The sequence below is a fragment of the Balaenoptera ricei genome, chromosome 5 (genome assembly GCF_028023285.1).
Source record: "Balaenoptera ricei isolate mBalRic1 chromosome 5, mBalRic1.hap2, whole genome shotgun sequence".
Classification (NCBI taxonomy): domain Eukaryota; kingdom Metazoa; phylum Chordata; class Mammalia; order Artiodactyla; family Balaenopteridae; genus Balaenoptera; species Balaenoptera ricei.
Genome location: NC_082643.1, coordinates 113,206,939 through 113,225,868, shown reverse-complemented (window position 1 = coordinate 113,225,868; position 18,930 = coordinate 113,206,939). Strand labels below are relative to the sequence as shown.

The window sequence follows — 18,930 nt, the reverse complement described above, 5'->3', positions numbered from 1 at the left end:
TTGGCAAATGCCTCAAGAAGAAAAGTAACAATAAATGTCAGTTTCATCTCTTTGCATTTTCCGTTCCTTCTCTCCAAGATTTAACCCTTCAGATTCTCACTGCCTTAGTAGCTCTCTGATGCCTTCAAATAGATTGTTGTTTGTATTTTATGCAATTTTCTAATTATTCACAGCAGGAAATTTCTGATATGCTAGACTTTTATAACTTTCCATTTAAATTTTAGAATCAGTTTGTCAAGTTTTACTTTAAAAACATGAAATTTTTATTAAAATGTTATTGAATCTAAATATCTGTTTGAGGAGATATATTAAGACCTCCTATCCATGAACATGGTATATCTTCTTTAGGGTCTCTTTTGTATCTTTTCATCAAGTTTTAAATTTTCTCCAACATAGCTTGGACCCTGTTAGATTTATTCATGGTTACTTCATATTTATACTACTATTGTAATTAATATGTATTTTAACTATATTTTCTAATTAGTATTACTGAGGTATAATTTTGTATTACTGCTTGCAATTTAACTGTAGATTCTTTTGTGTTCTCTATGAACAACTGTATCATATTAAAATAATGAGAGTCTAAGTCCCTTGTTTTCAATCTTTACATATTTTAAAAATTTAATCTCATTATTTTTGGAATATTATGGTGCTGTCAAATTACTGTCTACAACATCTAGTGCCAGGTTGAGTGGAAGTGATGCTAGTAGGGCATCCTTGGTTTGACTCTGATCTTCAACATTTCACCATTAACTATAATGTTTGCTGTGTGGGATTTTAGCAGATTTTCCTTCACCAAGTTAAGGGATTTCACTTTTCTTTGTATTTTGCTAAGATCTTTGCCATGCATGGATGTTAAATCTTATTGAAAATCTTTTCTGCATTTATTATTTTTTTCTCTTTTTATTTGTTACTGTTATACTTATTGGTTTAAATATTTAACCAAATTTTCATTTATTATATAATTGCCATTTGGTCATGATATACTATCTTTTTAAAAAATTGCTGAATTCATTTGTTAGTCTTTTGTTCAGGCCTTTTACAACTATACCCATAAATGACTTTGTCTTGTAATCATTCTTTCTTGTGCTATACTTGTCTACTTTAGAAATAAGTGTTATATTAACACCATAAAATGAGATAGAGAGTGTTTTCCTTAAAAAAAAAGACTTTATTTTTTTAGAGCAGTTTTAGGTTCACAGCAAAATTGAGAGGAAGGTACAGGGATATCCCATATGCCTCTTGCCCCCACACATGCATAGACTTCCCCATTACTGACAGCCCCCACCAGAATGGTACATTTGTTACAATTGATGAAACTACACTGACACATCATAAACACCCAAAGTCCACAGTTTACCTTAAGATTCACTCTTGGCATTGTACCTTCTCTCAGTTTGGAAAAACGTATGACATGTATCCCTCATTATAGTATCATCAGAATATTTTCACTGCTTTAAAAATCCTCTGTGTTCCACCTATTCATGTCTTTCCCTTAACCCCTGGCAACCACTGATCTTTTTATTGTCGTCATAGTTTTGCCTTTTCCAGAATGTTGTATAGTTGGAATCATACAGGTAGCCTTTTTCAATTGGCTTCTTTCACTTAGGAATTTTTTTTAAGGTTCCTCCACATCTTTTCATAGCTTTGATAGCTCATTTCTTTTTAGTGCTAAATAATATTCCATTATCTGGATTATCACAGTTTATTCATTCACCTATGGAAGGACATCTTGATTGCTTCCAAGTTTTGGCAATTATGAATAAAGCTGTTATAAACACCAATGTGAAGGTTTTCGTGTGGACATAACTTTTCAACTCCTTTAAGTAGATACCAAAAAGTTGATTGCTGGATCATGTGCTAAGCGTATGTTTAGTTTTATAAGAAATAGTCAAACTGTCTTCCAAAGTGGCTGTACCATTTTGCATTTCCACTAGCAATGAATTAGAGTTCCTGTTGTTCTAAATCCTTGCCAGCATTTGGTGTTGTCTATGTTCCAGATTTTGGCCATTCTAATAGGTATGTAGCAGTATCTCATTGTTGTTTTAAAATGTAAATTAAAAATTGTGTGGATCATCTTTTTATATGCTTATTTGCCATCAACATATCTTCTCATTTTCCTTTTTTATTCTATGGAAGTATTTGTATAATATAAGAACTAGCTATATCTTGAATATTTGGTTGAATTTTACTGTTATGTCAGTTAAGATTAAATCAAGGAAGCAAACAACTAGGTATATGGAATAAAGAATTTATTATAGAAATTAGATCTTACCTAATTGCAGGAGGAGCTGGGAAAGTAAGATCCAGAGAGGGGATTTGGACGGTCAGAGAAGTCACTGATCAGCACTCTTGATGCAATGGAATGCATGGATAAGGTGAAGTTTACAGAGAAATCTGCACACCAGGCACTCTTACCTTTCAAGTGGTAGCTGAAGCAGAGCTGGTGGGGAGGTCAATGGAAGACGTCTGCATCTGTGTCTAGTGGTGGAACTGGGATCACTGGTGTGCATCAGGGTCAACAGTCAGGAAAAAGAGATTAACACCAAATAAGGGAGAGAGATAACAATCTGCAACCCGGCAGCAATCACTATGGGGAAGAGTGAGGACTCACTGGCACCTGTGCATCTGTCTTTCACTGCATCTAACCATGATGACCAACTGTATCACAAAAACATACAAGGAGGAAATTCTGTGAAACAGTTCCAGTTTACCCAGTTGATACAATGCAAAGCTACCAAATATGTAATGTTTAGTATTTTCCTTGTGGGAAGAATTTTAAATTTTTAAATTTCTTTAATGGATTTAAAACTATTTCTTTCTTTGAAAGTTTGGTAAGCTGATTTTTTTTTTCCCCAGGCAATTGTCCATTTGGCCTAAATTTAAAATTTTATTGTCAAAGTTATTCATACGATTTCCTTTTTTTAAAAAATCATGACCATGTCTATAGTTTTATGCTCTTTTCATCCATAACATTATACAGTTGTTCATTATTTTTTCCCGATTAATTTTGTCATAAATTTGTTAAATTTTTTTCAAACAACTAACTTTTGGCTTTTTACATTTTCTTATATTTTTTCTTTATTTCATTAATTTCTGCTCTTTATGATATCTTTGCTTATACTTTCTTTGGATTTATTCTGCTTTTTAAAAATTTCTTCAGTTGGGTGTTTCTTAACTCACTAACTTTCAGTCTTTTTTCCTATATAAGATATAAAGGTTTAAAATTCCCTCTAAATGTCAGTTTAGTTATACACCATAAATTGTGGTATACAGAATTTTCACAATTGTTCAGTTCCATTATGATTATGATTTCCATTATGGTTTCATCTTTCACCCATAAGTTATTTAGGAGTGTTTTTGTAATTTCCAAGCACTCTCATTATCACTTATCATTTAACTCTAACTCAATTTCATTATGGTCAGAGAATATGGTTTATACCACCACATTCATGTGGTCTTATGAAACTTGCTGAAGATACATTATGGACTAGCAAATACTAACGTACATGAATTTCTATGTGTACTATATATATCCAATTGGAAAAAATATACTTTAAAGTCTTCTATATCCTTACTAATTTGTCTCCTAAGTTTATTAACTACCAAAAGTAGTATGGTAAAATCTCCTACTGTGATAGTGTTTTCTTCAATACTTCTTGTAAGTTGTCAATTTTTTGCTTTATATATTTGAGGCAGGGTATTAAGAGTACATGATTTTAGAATTATATTTCTGGCAAATTGAACATTTTATCATTATGAAGTAATTTTTATCTCTAGTAATGTATTTTATTATTCGTCTTCACTTTCCTTCAGTTTTGGACATAATCTATCTTTAAGAATAAGTAAAATGGAAAGAATATCTGCCTCACTAACTTTATAGTTTGGGTGTGAGAATTAATGAGGTTGAATAAGATAATGAATACAAAAATCCTTATTAAATTACAAAGCACCATGCTACAGCTGAAACTAACACAATATTGTAAAGCAATTATACTTAAATAAAAAATAAAAAGACCTAAATCATTAAATAAATGAATGAATAAATAAATAAATAAAATTAAAAGCACAGTGCAAATGTATGATAGAAGTCTGGAGAAAAATATTTTAATAACACAGATACAAAGGCTTTTTGACCCCAGTGCAAACTATCATATATACCCACATCTATGGGACTAGGTAGCTTAAATGAGATTTGGGTATAAATGGTTTAAAAGCTCAGTCACAGTCCAGTCATTACCATAGTTTTTATTTTTTATTTTTTTTAATTTTTAAATTTATTTTTTGTGTGTGTGTTTTCAGTTTAATTTAGTTCAAAATATTTTCTAATTTCCCTTGAAACTTCCTGTTTGGGCCATAGGTGATTTATAAGTGTATTGTTCAATTTTAAATATTTAGGGATTTTCCTGGTATTTTTCTACTTTTGATTTCAAGTTTAATTTTTTTATAGTCATAGGACATCCTTTGTATGATATATAGTTGACCCTTGAACAACAGTTTTGAGCTGCACAGGCCCACTTATATGAGGATTTTTTCCAATAAATGCATACAATATTACTACATCATTCATGGTTGGTTGAATTTGCAGATACAGAACTTTGGATACAGAGAACTGACTGTGAAGTTGTATGTGGATTTTTGACTGTGTGAGGGGTCAGTGTCCCTAATCTCCATGTTATTTAAGGGTTAATTATATATTTTAAAAAATTTGTTAAGGAAATTTGTGGCCCAGAATATAGTTTATCTCAGTGAATGTTCCGTGACCACTTGAAAATAAGGTATATACTACTGTTATTGGGTAGAGTGTTCTATAAATGTCAGGTTGATCAAGTTGGTTGATAGAGTTGTTCAGGTCTTCTATAGCCTTACTGATTTTCTGTGTACTAATTCTGTCAGTTACTGAGTGAGGAGTCTTCAAGTCTCCAACTATAATTGTGGATTTGTCTATTTCTCCTTTTAATTTCATTGGGGAAATGGTATTTCCTTATCATTGAGGCAACAGGTATAAATACTAAAAGCAGGTAATGATAGTGAAAAATTTGGAAAGTTGTTGTTGACAGAGATCAAGTGGTTCTAGAACTCTAATTATACATTTTCTTACTGATCATTGGAAGCTACCACCTACATCTTTTGTGCTGCTGTCTCCAGCTCTAACAAATTAATAAGCATTTAAAACTAATGTCCACATTCTACACTGTATTTCTGCTTGGCTTAGCAGCTGCCAACAAATGTTAGAGAAATATCTCACTATAATATACAAGGGGGTTATTCTTACAACACATGGGATATTTAATTACCATCTGAGATTTTTCAGTAGAAGCCTTATGATAGTTTCTCAAGGACCTCTTTTGTTTATAAACTTCCTGCCTTTAAAAAATAGATAAAAACAAACAAATGTTTTTCGCAGTTCTATCAAGGCACAGATAAGCTGCACAGTGTTGTCTCATACTAATATAGTCATGAATTAATATTCTCATTAATTTATTTATCCAATGCATAAAACTTGATGAATAAACGACCAACATGTCCCAAATGTAAATGTCTAAGGTAGTGATTTTAATGTAAAAATGAAATTGAATGTTTAGTCTGTCTTGATATTTGTGCATAATGCCTCTTAAAATTTTGACCCAGGGGTTTAGGGTTCTGCTCTTTGCCCCATCTTCACGTGCCAATTGCCTGGATTAGAAGCAGAAAAAACAAGGTCACCATAATGTAAATTAATGCTATTAAAACAGTGGTCTCAGGAAAGGGCAAAATAATAACCATAATAACACCATTTAATTTTATGGTAAGCATTATGCTAAGTACTCTACATGCATTATTTTATGTAAAAATCACAACAGTCCTCTGACAACAGTACTGTTATTCTCCCCATTCTACAGATGAGGAAATTGAAGCTGAGAGAGATTAAGTAGTTTGAACAAGGTAACAAAGCTAGTTAAGTGACACAATGGGATTTGAATTCAGTTTTATTGACTTCAGAGACCATCTTCATAACCACTACATTCTGTATTGTCATTAAACGTACCCACACCACCTCCTCTATCTGGAATCGATGTATCTGCACTCTGAGAATGCAGCTGAGAAGAGTAAGGAAAAAATAAAAGGATGCAACATGTCAAAAGTTTAAGGGCTGGGACTTCCCTGGTGGCGCAGTGGTTAAGAATCCACCTGCCAATGCAGGGGACACAGGTTCGATCCCTGGTCCGGGAAGATCTCACATGCTGAGGAGCAACTAAGCCCATGCGCCGCAACTACTGAAGCCCGCACACCACAACTACTGAAGCCCGCGTGCCTAGAGCCTGTGCTCTGCAACAAGAGAAGCCACTGCAACGAGAAGCCCACTCGCCACAACTAGAGAAAGCCCGCACACAGCAACGCAGCCGAAAATAAATAAATAAAAATAAATAAATCTATATTTAAAAAAAAGTTTAAGGGCTAAAACCTAAGTACTTGCACAGGAAATGTACTTACGCTCTCCTTCAGGACTATACATGTACTCTTACTTTACTTACAGTGCTAACTTTCTTGGTAATCTGAACGCCAAGTTTACAAAACAGAAGCAACAAGGAAGGTGATAAGGAGCATCTATGGAAGGTAATTGATAGAGTCATGAGAGCTGACAGCTTAAAAGTTCATAAAAGGAATAAAAAAATGACAGGTTAAAGTATTTGGACTCAAGTTCTAAGGATCTTTGTATGCAGCAAAGAAGCTCTGACTCTCACAAAACTGTAGCATTATATTATGCCTGGTGTGTAATGAAGTTCTTACGTCATCAAGAAAATGTGTAATTATGTGCAGCGTGTTTCATAGAGTGATAGAAAAAGAGTGCTATCTTAAATTGATTTTTTTTAGGAAAGAATATTTGGTTTCTAAAGCAGTAAGGCCTTGATTACCTCAATACCTCAGTGGTAGAAATAACACCTTAGTTTGTGTTGGTGTTGCTGTTACTTTAAGTTGTTTCATACAAAAGATGCCTCATTTTAGAGCTAAAGAAACCACGGTGCAAGCACCTGCCTCACTGTCCAAATGACTCCCTAAAATTCTGAATAATACAGTTTTACTATACTTTATTATTTTGGCAGGTGAGTGATATAAATGAAAAATAAGAACCCAAATAATTCAGGCATTAATCTGGGATTGACAACTCTTAGTTTAGAATGCACTCTGAAGGCTTAATTGTTGAGTAGGGCACGTCATAATTTTCCTTCTGGCCCACCAGAAATGGAAATTGAACTATGTCAGAAGGGTCAAATATTCACTGTAGAGGAGAAAAAATAGGAAATGACCACCAGCTAGGAAATTTTCCTGTTTGGTAATTTATGTGCTTCCTAAATTCTCCGGTTCAGATATGTGAGTGATTAACTAAGGATCCATGTCCATCACATTATTTTCCTACTGAGCTACGTTGTTGTAAGCATAGGCTACTAGTGACAGAAACCCTGTCAAGTTCCAAACGGGAAAGAACTCTGCTTCAGGCGTGTCTGGAGTGAAAGAGCTCAGGATGAAACAATGCAGAGAGGGTTTCTCATTTAAGGATTTAAAAAAAAGAAGAAAGAGAAAGTAAACAACAACAACAAAACGTTGCCTGTCACAGCTGCTTAAATTACCTAGATATTTTCCCTTTCTCCCAGCCTTTTTGTTGGTTTGTTTGTATGTTTTTAAATAACTTATTTAGTGTTTTTAACACATTTTCAATAATCACACGATAATCATTTATTCACATGAAGAGGATATCAGTTGGAAATCAAGGTTAATTGGTGGAACTGGAACCATACGGTTTCAAAAGAATAGAGTATGCTAAGCCTTCTATTAGGTGCTAGAAAAGAGGGCAGAATGCTCATGTTATGTAGCAGGTGACATTTAGTCAGATAGGATCACAATCAGGCATTGTGCACAATGAGACCATGAGATTTAGGAAATAAAAATATTTGAGGGACTTCCCTGGTGGCGTAGTGGTTAAGAATCCGCCTGCCAACGCAGGGGACACGGGTTCGAGCCCTGGTCCAGGAAGATCCCACATGCCTCGGAGCAACTAAGCCCATGTGCCACAACTACTGAAGCCCGTGTGCCTAGAGCCCGTGCTCTGCAACAAGAGAAGCCACGGCAATGAGAAACCTGCGCACCGCAACAAAGAGTAGGCCCAGCTCGCCACAAATAGAGAAAGCCTGCGTGCAGCAACGAAGACCCAACGCAGCCAAAAAATAAATAAATAAGTAAATAAATAAATTTATTAAAAAAAAAAAATTTTGATTTGCATTTTTTCCAGACTGAATATCTTAGATGAAAATGCTCTTTTAAAAAAATAGATTCTTAAAGGAGGATGTTTCTGGTAGAGACGTGGGAGCCTCAGCAAAGGAAAACTCTTTCAGGGTGACTTGCTAAGGACACAAAGTGTGTTTTCTCTCTACTTTGACCAGGGAGACAGTGATAGATCCTGATCAAGGACACAGGGTCCCAGTTTATGAGGTATCAGATTCACTGCACAGCTTGAAGATAACGGTTCAAAGATAATGCTATGTTATGGGCTATTGTGGTCTCATGTCATTGCTTTGGTTATTGCTGGAATCCTAAAAGAGGTGCTAAAATACAAAAATGTAATCTAAACACTTAAAGTTTTAAAAATGCTCACTTTTGGAAGAAGAAAAAATATTCACACTTACAAATATAATTTTCCCATCATTGGGAGAATTATGACTACATTTTTTTTGAGGTCAGTTCACTCACTGGAAATAAAAGACAGGGGGCTCCCCTGGTGGCGCAGTGGTTGAGAATCTGCCTGCCGATGCAGGGGACACGGGTTCGAGCCCTGGTCTGGGAGGATCCCACATGCCACGGAGCAACTGGGCCCGTGAGCCACAACTACTGAGCCTGCGCTTCTGGAGCCTGTGCTCCGCAACAAGAGAGGCCGCGATAGTGAGAGGCCTGCACACCACGATGAAGAGTGGCCCCCGCTCGCCGCAACTGGAGAAAGCTCTCGCACAGAAACGAAGCCCCAACACAGCCAAGAATAAATAAATAAATAAATTAATTAAAAAAAAAAAGAAATAAAAGACAGATCTTCTGATCCTCCAGGTTATCAACTATCAATTAAAGCAAAACTGAATACAGAAAAATCTGAATTAACTCCACCACGAAATCTTTACCAAAACTTCTAAGAAGTATCTACTTGAGATGTGCTTCAACTCCTTTTCATGCTGACTTCTGGTGTAACCAAAGTGCAAGGAGTTCAAGAGAAAGGAAAGAAAAGATAAGCAAAGGGACTAGTTAATGCGTAAACTGAATAATCCAAAGCCCCAAACAATCCACAGTTACAGTATTAGGTTGTGTAATTTGTAGTAACAGTGTCTTGGCTGCAAGAATGATATTTAATTGGAACACTATGTGAAATTTTACTTTTTAACGTTAGAGAGAAAGATTTCAAATATGATTTTTTTTGTAAAGTAACAATAGCAAGCTTAGAATATCACTTTGCTTCAACTCTAACATCTCCTTAAACTATAATTTATTACTTAACCAGGTGTACAATAAAATGTTTATGTTTAATGCTGATTTTATTTAAATAATTAGAAGAAATTGATTGCTGTCCAAAATTAAAATAAATCAGGCAATTTGCTTACAATCTCATATTTTGAAAATAAGTAAAAATTCTGTGCAAACATACAAAGGGATAATTTACCATTTTCATTAGAGAAAAAATTATGTGGGGGAAAGAATAGTAATGTCAGAAACACAGAAGTCTCTTGGGTAATGTTTTAAAAATTAAATGTTTTCATTCAAAGATTTTTAAAGAAAAAATAAGCCATCCAATTTGGAAGAAATCAGGTTCTAAGTTAGTACATTTTTCATTAATTTATCAAAATTCATTCTGCAAAATTACCAGCATGGACCACACCAATGATAAGTTAAATGCCTACTGATGTATTATATCAATAACAATAATTTTAATATTCTAACCATTTCATAAGATTGAGCTAAATGTTCTGTCCAGTTAAGAGAAATTACTTTATAACTGACCCAACCTGTATGATTGATTGTTTTAACCCCAAATTTCTTCTGGGGCTGCAGGAGAAAAAAATCTCTCTGTATTGACTATTGAAGACAACACAGTTTACAAAGCACTACTTTCCCCATTTTGGTTTCTAATGAGTTACCCAGTGATTCTCCAGGTTACTTTTACTTGAAAATCTGCAGTGAGACTGCTTGAAGGAAGAAGCAAAAGCACAATACGTATTTGTCTCCGACGCTGAGTAGGTGATTAGTTGTAGAGATTGTAGAATGAAAATCTGTATTTTTTCCTCTACTTTTTGAAATGAAGTATGACTATCCATCAATACGGTTTGTTCCTCTTGATCTTACTTTTAATTCCAGCTTTCACTGAGTCAGCTCCATTTGGTGTGGTGGATCCGGAGCTCTTTGTTGCCATAATGGGTAAGCTGACGGGAGAGAATGGGACTTCTCAACTCCCCCAGTAATGGGCCATGCCCCATAGGAGGGGAGATGAAAGCTACACTTCATTCTCTGGTGACTAGAGCCTTTCTCACTGGATGATGAAACACAGCATCCTTGTTCTGTGACCATATACATCTGGGGCTCCTTTCTCCATGATGTTGGTTGCAATGACCCTGTACAAGAGAAAAAAGACATTTCAGTATTCACATCACTCACAATGTCCAGCAAGACAGACCTTAATAGTAGTGGCTGGAGAGTAGGCCTGAAATATGAGACACAAATGAACCCATTTTCAAACCATTCTGGACCCAATTTTTTAAAAATTAAAATAGTTTTGGTTAGTAAGATGATTCAAAGGACTGTGCTACCTGACATTGCTACTTAGCTTTCTCTGTGTACCTCCTCTGTCCCCATTTGGCCCATAAATGACTTGAGAACAGAGTTCAGGTTTTAAATGCACTTGCATTCCTATCCCCTAGCATGATACTCTGCACTTAACTTGCACCAGTTGATGTTGGCTGAGGTCAATGCATATGGTTCTACGGAGGCACCACTAGTATAGCCTGTGGTTTAATGGGTTTTCCAGGGTAGAGAAAGAATTGGCTCAGAGCCAATCTTGATCTTTTATCTCATTTCCCACTCTACCTCCCCACCTCCAATCTCCACATGCACTTTCATAACAGGCATTTATGAGATGGCTGGACATGACTGGGGATATGATCACTCATATTGGGAGACAGGTATTATGAGTGGCTCATAGAGAATGGGTCAAACTGTTTGCAATAGAATGAGTAAAAAGAGAGAGATTCTAATTTATTCCTGAGTATTCAGCTAAAGAGTCCTTAGTTCTTGTCTGAGTTTAACCATACTCTTTTAATTGTGCTACTGAATATCTTACAAAATTACATTATATATACCTCTAAAGGAGATTATCTTCATAACAAAGAATTATTTGCTTTTAGCTCCTCAAGAAAAAGTACTATGTAAAACAAGATATTCCATTACATTCAAAAATGCTACTAATAACAACAAAAACCCAAGCAACTTTTGAAAATGCTAAATGTTTTCATTATCCCGATTAACAACACTTGTAATGATATATATACATATATATAATATTTATTGTAGTTTTAATATTCAATTCTGAAGTATACCTTAATATCCAGAGCTTTCCTCAAATTAGGAAAGAAAGTTATACTGAATTTGGGTTATGTGGCAACACATGTATGAGAGGGGGATTTGGAGTGAGTGTTTTCAAAACAAGAAGCCTATGTTCTCTCTACGAGGAAGTCTGAGGAGAAGAGAATGGTAATAAGCATATTTATGAAGGGTAAATATCAGAAAATATAAGTGGGGCTGAAGCGCCTCTCATTAGCAGAGGAAGTGGTTTTGCTGGCTCAAAGTTTCTCTGAACCTTTCTGAAGGTTTATGATACAAAAAGCATATTCAACGTTGTCCTCTGAGTTAGGAAATACAACTATGATATCTGAGACCCAAGCCCAAGAAATTTATCTTAATACAACTCTTGACAAAAGTATTATGTAGAATCATACGTAACTCCATTTCTACTGGAAGCAGATTGAGCTCCAGAACAGCCTGAAAATGTGGGTTGATTTTACAGCCCCTCTCGCAGGGGTCTGGCTGGATTTCACAGACGGCCAGGCATCTGGTTGAGGGCTAGCTCCTGATAAGACTTAAATACTCTCAAATCCCTAGGAGAACCCCCAGATCAACTTAAATTCACAAGAATCCTTCCTTCTAAAACATGGAACACATTTTCTTGGAGCCACTTGCAATTTCACTGGAACCATACCTACAGCTGCCAATATCGATCCCGAACCCCAAGAATGACCTCAAAACCCAATCTAAATCAAAATAAGGAGTGACTCGTTGTGTGCTTGCTTAAGGGGACCTAGCAGACTGCTATGTGACCAGAGTTTTGGGTGAACATGGTAACCTCAGGTAAACAGGAATCTAGTCTAAACATATTTCTCTAAAGTTCTATGGCATTCCAATACAGCCAGCTGCTTACACAGCTTATACAATTTCACTATTCACTGTTTCTGTGTGTAGATGAGACTTTTCACATTCAGGGAAACATTCAAGATCCAGGTAAAGATAATCATTCACCAGGCTCCAGGGAAGAAAACTGGCCAACATCTGCCACCAGGCCGTCCTTGAGGGCTACAGGTTGACTCCCATTGCTGAAGTTTTGATGTTCCTTTATAACCACAAACTGCAGCAAACAAAAGGGAGAGAGAGGACATTGTTAAAATCCATAAATTATCTCAACATACGTTAAATAAAATCTATGGCTTCATGTCCACCTTATAGAAGGTAAAAGCCAAAAGAAAGGCCCTGTCAAATTTGTCTCTCTGGCTAATGAAAGATTCAGTTTTCAGTTAGAAAGCTTCTGTTACTCTCTATTGAAGCAACTAGCACTACCCATACATGAATCCACAAGTGTTCTAAGCATTGCCCACAGGCCAGACAAATAATATCTCGCACATGTATGTGCTCCAACTTTTCAAATATGTGTGTGTGCTTAATTAGGAAAATTCACTTAAACATGCTATCAAGTTCTGAATAATTTGGGCTCATTAGTGGGTAATAAGAACTAATAATGCAGCTACTATTTTGCCGGGATCCATGAAATGTCTTTTCATGCTTGAACAGCTTGGGAACCAGAATTCTAAAAGGCAGGCTCAGAAAACAACATTATTTCTCTTTGGTCAACAAAATGATTAATTTTGTCATTGTTTGTACTGTCCACATTTGATTGGGCACTTGCAATGCAGGCTAACCAGAGTTCACTGGCTCACATTCACACCAGATAGATTAGAGATTAAAGCAGATCAAAGATAAAAGGAGAGAAAAGAAGTGACCCCATGCCCCAGGATGAAGGATGCAGTTTGGTGACGTCCTTCCTTGCCAATCAGTAACCCAGCAGAGAGACTGCCCCAAGGTTCTGAACCAATGCTCTACTGGTTCAGAAATGTACCCTCCACATAATGAGCCCATAGCTCAGAAATACAATGAGGAAGAGAGAGTAGAAAAAAATCTCCTTGGTCATATTTCTCCTTGAGAAAAGTATAGGAATCAAGATGAGTAGAGTCGATTAGGGAGAGAAATGTTGGTGAGAGAACGGTGGATCCTCTGAACACGTTTTCATTTTCTTATTTTCCACAACACTAATCACCCTTCGCCACCTCCTCCTCATCGATGGTCTCCCACAGTAACTCATTGCAAAACGAATACATGACCCACTGTTTAAGGGCACATGCCCATTTTTCTGGCTTAAGTTAAAATCCAGCCCACTGCACTGCCAGTTTTCCAACCACATGCCTCTCTGCCAGAAGAACATAGGTTCCGGGATTCTGGCCTGGGTTGGGGAAGGCAGCTGATGGAACCAAATTTGTTTCTGCTGCTTCTCCTCCTGGTTTGGGTGTTCAACTCTCACCCACTTCCACTGATATCTGCGGCAGCCGTTGGTGTCAACGACAGTTCTGACGGCTGGGAGACTGAGCCTCTCACCACAGCCCTGAGACAGCATGCTGCTCATGACAGCAGCAAGAGTTTTTGATTTTTTAAGAAATAAGATACAGATTGTATTTCTCCTTCTCTCCCATGATTTAAATAAGATGAACTAAACTTGCTACCCAAAACCTGAAGGAAGTACCGTACAGGCTGACAATGAGATCTGGAAAATTAAAGAGTCCACAAGTCATGAAGCTTCAAAGAACTGAGGACATTCTATAGCTAAGTCCACCCAGAACCACACACTTAGGGAATCTCCAGAGACAGGAGGGATCTTAGAGCTCATGTAATCCAAACGCCTTGGAGTCCTGATGAAGAAACCGGGGTTCAGTGACTTGCTGAAAATTAGCCAACTGGTTAGAAGAGTAAAGCCAGAATTCACATTTCTTATTGTATTTCTGTACTCAAGTTCCACCAAAAAATAAGTATACATTGAATGCCTACAACAGGCAGAGACAGATGGTCACTTGTTAGTCAAAAGCATAGCCACAGGAAAGCTGTTCTCCTAAATGCACATGAAGTAGAGGCTGGGGAGTGGGAGAAGTGATGTGGGAAGGACCCCAAATGATGCCTTTGCCGCTTGACAACCTCTCCCTAATAACCTTTTCCCTATGTGCCCACAGGTTTCAATTCCCCACGGACCTGCCATATAGTCCAGCCTCTTCCACGACATATACCACAAATGATACCAACAACACACACTGAACCAGTCAAGCTATCTCTGACGGGATTCTGAAAAATGGAAATTCCAGCAATTTCAAGAGAGCCTGTCCCAAGTCTGCCCTCTAGTGTTCTAAGATCAATTACTGAAGTGGATGATCTATGAAGCATTTTGAACTTCGCAATTACTATGCTTTTTGGAAAATATACAGGGTTGCCAGATAAAATACAGGATACCCAGTAAAATTTGAATTTAAAATTGAACTTTCAGTATTAGTATGAATTTAACTAGGTGTCCTGTATTTTTATTTGCTAAATCTGGCAACTGTTTTGCTGCTGAAGTGTAAGGACTTAAAATGTGTGTGAGAAAAGAAATTTTAACAAAATTAGGAGCATAATCTTGGGTTTTTAAGACATCCATCTGAAAGGGATCGCCTAAAAATGGGGAAAGACTTTTCACAAACACATAAAAAGCTAACTTATAGCAAGAAAGTACATGCTAGAAAAAAGATCCCATAAATGTCTCGTGCATTCCATTATGGCACTAGTTTAGCTTATCTGATTACTTTAATTTAGGACACAGTTCCCCCACCCTCACTGCCCACCCAGGACCTCCCACTTGTTGTGGTGTTAGGTAACATTAACACCAGCTGGAAGCTATAATAGATTCCAGTCTCTCCGAACTCAGTGAAGAATGAGAAAAAAAATGAACTGGGATTAACGTAAAGCTTTATTCCTTTACATTTCTTGCTTCATGTACTTAATTTCTTGCTTCATGTACTGTGGTCACATTACCCAAGGTTGGGGGCAAGAGGACATCCCAGCCTCGTCATCTGCAGGCCTGACACTGCTCACATCTCTGCTCGACTCGTCATAAGGATTCTTTGGATTTTCCGATAGCAGCTTCTGAGTCCTGCCATAGAGCCAAAATATCAGACAATCTCAAAACAAAATAAAACAGTAGCCTACGCAGTGATGGTCAAGGACAACTACTTTTGCTACTGAAATGTAGGTACTTAGAATGCATGGGAGAGAAGAAGTATTAAGGAAACTAGGAGCCTAACTTTGGGTTTTAAGGCATCCTTCCCTGCATTATTTTCCAGATGATGCTTCACTCTTTCCAAGGTACCGTGACAAGGGGTAGGAGGGCATGGGGTGGGCGGGAAGCCATGCATTCATTCATTCATTTATTCATGGACGTATCGATTGAGTACTAACTATATCCTAGGCCCTGTCCTAGTACTGGAGACATAACAATGGAAAAACAACACAACAAAATCTCTACCTAAATCGACTTAGAATTTGTGGGGAGGGGGTGCCTATGGAAATAGTACCACAGCAATTGTGCGACACACACTATATTAGCTTCATTTTACAAGTGAAGCCAGGGGGACTGGGAGATAGTAGTGATGAAACCAAGGCACACAGCTACCAAGGGCAGCCCAGGAGCCGGGTCACAATGCTGTGCCAACTACATATTGGCACCTGCCATCTACCTCTACAAGGATTATATCACGAGCTGCAGCAGCTGCTGACCTTCAACACCCACTGAAAGGAGTTGAGTGAGGAGATCAGGAATGAGGCACTCGGCGCTCTGCGAAAAACTGGCAGAACAGGTCCTTAGATAATTAGATATTCTCAGGAAAAGATTTTATGAGCCCAATTCTTGCATCTCCTTGTATCTAGCAAAGTACTAAAATCCTTCATGGTGACGTCTCCTCCTCATGAGTAGCAGTAACCTTCACGAGACTAGCAGCAACCTTCTGCAAAAAATATGTGCTTGATTGCCTGTACTCCCCCTTCACCAAAGTCACATATATACTGACCTTGCCCCCTACCTCTTTGGAGCAGTTTCTCAGAGCCATCTGAAATGCTGTCTCCCGGGCTATAGTCCTCATTTTGCCCCCAATAAAACTTAACTCATAACTCTCACGTTGTGCTTTTTTTTTTTTCAGTCGACAGATGCAAAGCCTAGGCTCCTTCCAGGTCTATGCAAGGCATGGTGTCATGCCCTGGGGGAGGGGGTGAAAGGGAGGGAGACCTAACATGAAAGTGGGATCCCTGTCCTCAAAGCATAGCCTTGAGAGGGAGAGAGACAGGTACGTCACATACTGAGCAGCCATTTAAGGGAAGCCAATGGAGGAAAGGTGGTGGGGAAGACCACCAGCCAGCCTCAAGATTCCAAAATAGTGCTGCTATCTCGGGGCAGATGGCATCTTAATTCCCTCTAGAAGTGTAACCCTCAGTCAAACAGGCCTGTCTGACCATCGGAGGAAGGGCAATAAGGAAGGTAAGGGCTGCTGTGGAAGCCCCATCCCAGGAGCTGTGAATTCCATGAAACAGATGGAACCCCATCAGGAAATAGTGTGGGTTATTATTTTTAATCAAAAGTATCAAGGAAAAAAATTGAAGTGGTTAATGTAAACAGTTCCAAATTTGCAAGTTATAGTTTGTGACATAATACTTCCTGTTGATTTTTTTACAAAGCGGTCCTTCCAAGAAATCGTTTTATTTTTTTATTTTTATTTTTTAAAGTCTTTTTTACTGAATTTGTTACAATATTGCTTCTGTTTTATGTTTTGGTTTTTTGGCCGCAAGGCATGTGGGATCTTAGCTCCCTGACCAGGGATCAAACCCTCATCACCTGCATTGGAAGGCAAAGTCTTAACCACTGGACCGCCAGGGAAGTCCGCAACAAGTTTTATGAAGTAATAATATTACAATACTTTTAAAATTATTTAGTTCCACAATCTTTTCAGAGATACACAAGACAAATAGTTGCGGACAGCCAATCTAGACAAAACAGGTCAGACTGACACAAAGGGAGGAATAACTGATTTTAACTCTTTAAAGAAAATTGCTAAACACACCTAACTTACAAACCCAATGCTAGATCTGTATTTATTGGTGTACATTAGTGACGTGGCAATATTTAAACTGGCAGTTTTAGTTTGAACTTAGCAGCATATTACTTACTATGTCATAGTCCATAGAATAAGAAAAAATACCTAATAATTACAGTACACTTGGACTTGTTTCTTCCTTCCATTTTTTTCTACATTATTTGCCAATCATTTACTTTCCTTCTGGCATTCTGTCCAATGGGATGAAACGCTGATTATTCAATAGTCTTCCTACAAATATCCAAGATATTGATTGAACACCAGGCTAAAAAGTACAATGGTTACTGATGAACCCCTGAATTAAAATTTCAAGTTTTTGCCTGAGAATCCTGTGTCTCAAGATAGAAAAGGATTTGGAACATGTGACTCCTTGGGGAAGATTACAGTTCATGGAAAATCGTAACAATAATGAAAAGCATTTATTAAGTCATATATGCCAGACAAACTACAACAGTGCATAAAACGCTTTTCTGTTTTGAGGCTAGCGGAGGATGCTGTCTTACTTTTGAAGAAAGTGGAAAATGAGCAAACAATGTGATGCCCATTTCTTCACCCTAATGTAGTGGGGTTTTTTTGTTTTTTTTTTAAATAAATGTGTAAATGTTATCGTTCCACAGTTTTAAACTTTTAACTTGAAATGATTAAAAACACAAACTCCAAGGACCGGAAACTTCCTTCCAAGTTAGGGGAGATAACTGAGTTTCTTGAACAGAAGTTAATACTTTGTGGGAAATCAACTCAATGGATGGCACCCATGAAAAATTATAGTCATACAGGCTGGGGATGGCGTGAGAGGAAGCACATGATGCTAAAAGAAAAAAAGTGGAATATAAAAACGTGTGAGGTTAAATAACAACCCAGGAAACTACATAGGTTTATGAACAAAGACTGGAATGGAACAGTAAAAGCACTGATGTTTTAGAGCAATGAAATCCTGGACCATTTTTTGTTTCCTTTTACTGTTATTCCAGTTTTTAAATGAAATAAGTGTGTAGAAGCAGCTCATCTCAAGAAGCCCCTGGGAGGGGCTAGAAGGAGGTTGAAGGTTCCAATGGAAGCAAAGTCACCTGTATCTCTGAGCCCCGCACAGCCCCAAGAGCAGTAGCAGGACCAGCACCACCACGCACACGGCCACCGCGGTCGTGCTCCGCTGCCGCCCGCGGTCGGCATGGCGCAGCTCCCACCACTTCAGGTCTCGGTGCTGACACCGCTCCCCGACGTAGCCAACGACACAGCTGTGACAACATACAAACAGAGGTCAGCAGTGGGCCAAGGCCGAAAACGCTTATATTTTTGCACTCAATATCCAGCTGTCTCTCAACCCCTGCATTTCAGCTTCAGCTCTTTGGACATACAGAAAATCCATCAGGGGTCAGTT

The 18,930-nt window shown here is 37.6% G+C and overlaps 1 protein-coding gene across 1 annotated transcript in view; it reads right to left on the bottom strand.

The window, feature by feature from the left end:
* Nucleotides 1-5,951: 5,951 nt before the first annotated feature.
* The window catches only part of EGF (epidermal growth factor), a 90,763-nt gene continuing 77,784 nt past the window's right edge, over nt 5,952-18,930 (bottom strand). The window contains exons 21-24 of the mRNA XM_059923428.1: nt 18,620-18,787; nt 15,445-15,562; nt 12,583-12,688; nt 5,952-10,625 (exon numbers count right to left, since the gene is read on the bottom strand). Coding sequence (XP_059779411.1) covers nt 10,375-10,625; nt 12,583-12,688; nt 15,445-15,562; nt 18,620-18,787 — 643 coding nt within the window. The 3' untranslated portion in view covers nt 5,952-10,374. The remainder of the gene's footprint in view (nt 10,626-12,582; nt 12,689-15,444; nt 15,563-18,619; nt 18,788-18,930) is intronic.